The following is a 4734-nucleotide window of genomic DNA, read 5'->3' as shown; positions in this document are numbered from 1 at the left end:
TAGAAAGATTAGTATTACCTTCAATTGACACAACCAAGAACACAAAAGAAAACATTTGTATTTTGAAGTTCGTGAACTTTCCACGCTCAAGCAGTAAAAACTCCAGTACAAACTGCAGTTTTTCGTCTTTTTTATTTAATTGAAAAGGGCACCGAAACTTTGAGCTCAACTGCTGGAGTTAAAATCATAATGATCTTTTTATGTAGCCCAAGGAGCCTAAGTTTAAAGAGGTATAATCTCAATTTCGTATAACAATACATTTATTTTCGCTTGATAGCCATGAAATGTCATTTTTACTGTATAATGTGTTCAATCGAGTAAAAAGTTGACTCTAAAAATTGAGTAAAAAATCGAGTAAAAATTGTTCACTAAGCGGCTTTGCTTTAATTTCTGCCGAAAGTTTATGTTGAAAATAGAAATTAAATGGTGATATTTTAAAATGTCGACCAATTTTTGAAAAAAAACTTTATTTTCTCAGTGTTTAATTGTATCGTAGGATGCAGGAAATGTAAGCCACATCTCGTATAAAATGTTCAATAGAATGAACAAACTGTAAGAAAACCACCTGCGTTTTCTAAATGATCAATTTTGGCAAAGAGTTAAGCAAACGGAGTTGTTATCTTACAGAAATTAAGCAAACGGGGTTGTAATCTCCCCTACAAAAGCTTGTTCAACATCTTTTTTTCATTGGAGTTCAGCTACTAATGTTAGCATCAAATTTTAGTTTTTGACACTTTTTGAAAATTAAGGCATACTTTTTGCATCACACTTGTTTTCAAAAGTTTATCCAACAAATATCTCAAAGCTTTAGAGTTTAACTATTGTCAAGCGACCAAGGCTCAGATGCCGGGACCTGTGACTTTCAATCTGTAATTTGGGGGTTCGATTCCGGCTTTTAGCAAAATTTTTATTAGTATCACGTATTTGAATTTGAGCTTTTTAGAGCTACTTTTTGCCCATTTCTCGCTTGTTTGCTAAAACGCGTTTCTCTCTTGTTTGTTTGTGTTAAATATATTTTTTTAGCTTTTTCTATAACTAGGGTATTGTTATTGGTTTAACGCGGGTTGACCTAATTTCTCATCTTAGTTGCACCTCGTTCATTGATTTTTAATGTTTGTTTAAGCTTTTCATGAATGCCATCCAAAAAAGATATGAAAGTTTTGTAGATATATATTTTTTTCAATTTTATTTTTTTTGGAAAAAATTCCTTCTTTTCTCTAATCGATAAATTGTAATGCATTTTTATAGTTGTAACGCATAAGAGTCTTTACTACATTTTCTAAGCGGTTTTTCTCGTCTCTACTAAAGTTTTGGAACTGTTTACAAAACAATCAAATCACGCTTGAAAGGGCTTTAATATGATATACCACTCGAATCCATCTAACGCTTATTTGTATCCTGATTTCGGGTGAAAAAGAAAATGCTCAATGAAAATAAACTGAAATACACCTGAAAACATTCACTCTGAATTGTCGGGCGAAAAATTTTATCATTTCCGATCATTTTGAATTACGGAAAAACTGACAGATAAATATTTGAATTATTCTTCTGAAAAACAATCACTTTTTTCCTCGTTTAGCTCCAAAACGTACAGAACTATCTCTCAGATTAAAATAACCATTTGCAAATTGAAGAGCATCTAAACTTTTCCTTCCTGCAATATGAACTTTTTTGAACCCCACAAAACCATCAACACATTTTATACAAATAGCTTCGATCAAAGGCGAAAAACAAGCCGTACCAGGTTTAATATGGTCACTTAAAAAGTCATTAGGAATGAAACTATTTGAAGTATATTTTGGTTCAATCATTTCAGTTAGTTTCACAATTTTCCCGTTGAATTCAGTTCTCATTGGAAATTTAAACGACAAAGCTCGGTATAATCTCCAAACGTCCGCGACTGTGTATTTGTGCCAATCAATTTCCGAATCCGAAGTTTTAAGCTTGAACGCGTAAGTCACTCCTTTCTTTGTTTGCTGCTCTGCTTTCTTAACTGAATTTTCAACATTTTCTAAGCAATTAGTCAATAACTCGATTCCGTTTTGAAGCGCTAATTTGGCTAGATCTTCGGTGAAAGCGTCATGGGGTACTTCGAATGTGGTCTGGGAAATAATTTTCCCGGAGTCGAATTTGTGAGGCTATAACAGAAAATACTAGTTCAAAATTGAGCCTTGTTTCATCAGAGGCGAAACTGCACTTCGCCAGCACAAGCAACAAAAAAGAATTAAATCGTTACTCAGTTTTTGAAAAACAAATGCCTCTACGGTAATCTAACCACAGGCCTCAAGCAGTATTAAAAATCATACTTTTAATGTTTTTTTTTAATCTGAAATTGTCGTTTTAAGATTGTTTGCTAAATATAAAAACGAACGTGGTCTTACTATTATCTCTTAAACAATTAAACATAGTCAATAGACAATTGAAAAGAGTCAATGAACGCAAACAAACATAATAATCAGACCTAACTTTTGAAAAAAACTTCATTTTTCGAATTACAAAGAAAAAATATATGGTTCTTTGCTCTTTGAATCACAAGAACTTTTTTTTTGATAAAACTAACTCAATTTGGTAAAACTGGAGTTTTAGGGACTTGAATAGAACTCAGAAAGAGCACACAATGGCATTCATAAACGCATTAATTTGCATGAATGCACAGCTGTAAAAATTTAGAGCATTTTGATACTTTTTCCGAAAAAAAAGCACGAGAAAAAAATACGAGTCTGAACTACCTTCATGAACTCTTGATCAAAGCATAATTGAGCATTAAGTTCTCTGACCGATAGTAACATGAGTGAGACGCCTGTGTGTGTGTCGTCTGCCAGAATAGTCCTCGGAAGGGGACTGCTGCCTCTCCATCTCGGAAGGAGACTCGGGTGGATGTTCACTATGCCAAACTAAACTGACAAACAAACAAGTTGTCACCTTTCAAACTCCTGTCTTTTCGAACCGTATTTCTTGTTTATCTTTTTACTTCAATTTCTGAGTTATTTGCAACCAAAATAACAAAGTTTTATTGCTCTATAATCATCATGGTTTTCTTAATATCTTTCACTATTTTAATGAGCTTTCAAGTTCCAGTCTTTTCAGCGATGGGAAAATTGCTAATGTCTCTACCTTTCAGTCGATAGATCCGTCTTCGAACCTCACTGAGTACGAATAATTAAGCCGAAACATGAACCAGCCAAAAATGTGCAGAGTATATACGCCAGCCGAACGTTTTTTTTTTTTACAGAAATTTGCATGACTTTCAAAATTAGTTAATGAGCCATAAAATTTGAAGAAATAGCTAAAATTTTGAAAACAAAACGGAGGAATTAGATTGAAAATTCGTATTTGGTTCCATTTGCAGTCTGAAAAACGAAAAAATTCGGAAAGACAATTTGGAAACAATCATTTTTGAAAGAGCTTTGTTAAGATAAACCCACGGACTTTCATGAGGTAATTAAGATTGAGTGAAAAAACTTCTTGAAGTGGTCGGAACAAAAACGCACGAAAATTTGCCGATGTCGAGGAATGCACTCTTCAAAAACATATAAACCAATGAACTTGTAGATGCCATGCCTCCCGACAGTCTGATGCCTTCTTGCTATTCTAGCAATCTATCTGATTTGTAAACGTTCTAAATTTATATTATCTTTGGTTATACTTTTCTGGCTTGTAAATAAAAATATTATTATTATACTTCTCATCATAGTTATTTAATAAATATTTCGTACTCGAAGGCAGGACAATTCTTACCTTTGAAGCATCAATCAGCTCGCCCGGAACCAGTTTTCCAAATGACGACAGAACGCCAACATCGCACTTCAAAGACGCAAAACCATCACTTTCCTCCAAGTGGTCCCAATTTCGAATCTCCAGTCCATTATCCAGACAATATTCTGCAACTGGATTCAAATTCTTTTCCAGAACTCTTGTTAACACATTTAGAGATATACTGCTGTGCGTTTTGGTAATTTTACGGTACTCTTCGTGAAGAAATTTCAAAACTGGCAAAGACACGAGTGAATCAGAGCCAATGAACAGAATCCGAAATTCGCCATTAGATAACTGTGAACATTTGACGTTGGACAAGATGTTCTTTTTAACAGGCTTTAGTAGTAGAACTTCGCGCTTCAAAAGCTGTTTCAGCATATCATGTAGATAAAATGAAAAATGCAATAACAAATCTAAAAGAAACATATTTCGGTTTCATCTCGATGAGTCCAGCTTAACATCGCGGTTACTTTATAGACCCAAAACCAAAAGCTGATTGGCTATTTTCAGCTTCTCGAAATCTTCAAAACTTGATGTCGCAAAAACTCGTCCTGTTTTTTTTCTTAACAAGGCTTCATTGGGCAAACATCAAAGAAACCAACACATCGTTTACACTATGATATTAATTATGTGCTGCCAGTAGTAGTGCTAATATAAGGAACAATCATTAAAAAGAAAAGAAAAACAAAGCCATATTTTCATAACATTCAAACGACAATCTCTTCAATGACAGCAAAAATCAACTACAAGTCAACTGAGATCTTAGCTTTACAAGCCGGGCAAGGACCAATCATAGTTTGAAACACTCTCGTTACACCAGGGCAGGCTTTGAACCATTTACTAATACACGCAGTATGAAACTGCTTCAAGCAGGACACATTTTGACAGAAAACTTCTGGAATTGTAAATTCGTAAATTGAATCTTCATTATCAGAACTGCTGTCGTTTTCTTGGCAGTCTGTTTTGAAATAAAGCGAA

The 4734-nt window shown here is 34.0% G+C and overlaps 1 protein-coding gene across 1 annotated transcript; it reads right to left on the bottom strand.

The window, feature by feature from the left end:
• Positions 1 to 1527: 1527 nt before the first annotated feature.
• Positions 1528 to 4494, bottom strand: LOC134856038 (methionyl-tRNA formyltransferase, mitochondrial-like). The gene is made up of 3 exons (XM_063872408.1): positions 3739 to 4494; positions 2778 to 2894; positions 1528 to 2138 (listed from the first exon to the last, which is right to left on the bottom strand). The coding sequence occupies exons 1-3, from the start codon at positions 4180 to 4182 to the stop codon at positions 1560 to 1562; spliced, it is 1140 nt and encodes a 379-aa protein (XP_063728478.1). The 5' UTR covers positions 4183 to 4494; the 3' UTR covers positions 1528 to 1559.
• Between the last annotated feature and the right edge of the window lie 240 nt (positions 4495 to 4734).

Source organism: Symsagittifera roscoffensis, unplaced genomic scaffold, assembly GCF_963678635.1.
Source record: "Symsagittifera roscoffensis unplaced genomic scaffold, txSymRosc1.1 SCAFFOLD_348, whole genome shotgun sequence".
NCBI lineage: Eukaryota > Metazoa > Xenacoelomorpha > Acoela > Convolutidae > Symsagittifera > Symsagittifera roscoffensis.
The sequence above is the reverse complement of the archived record's forward strand: the minus strand, read 5'-3'. Positions and strand labels throughout refer to the sequence as shown.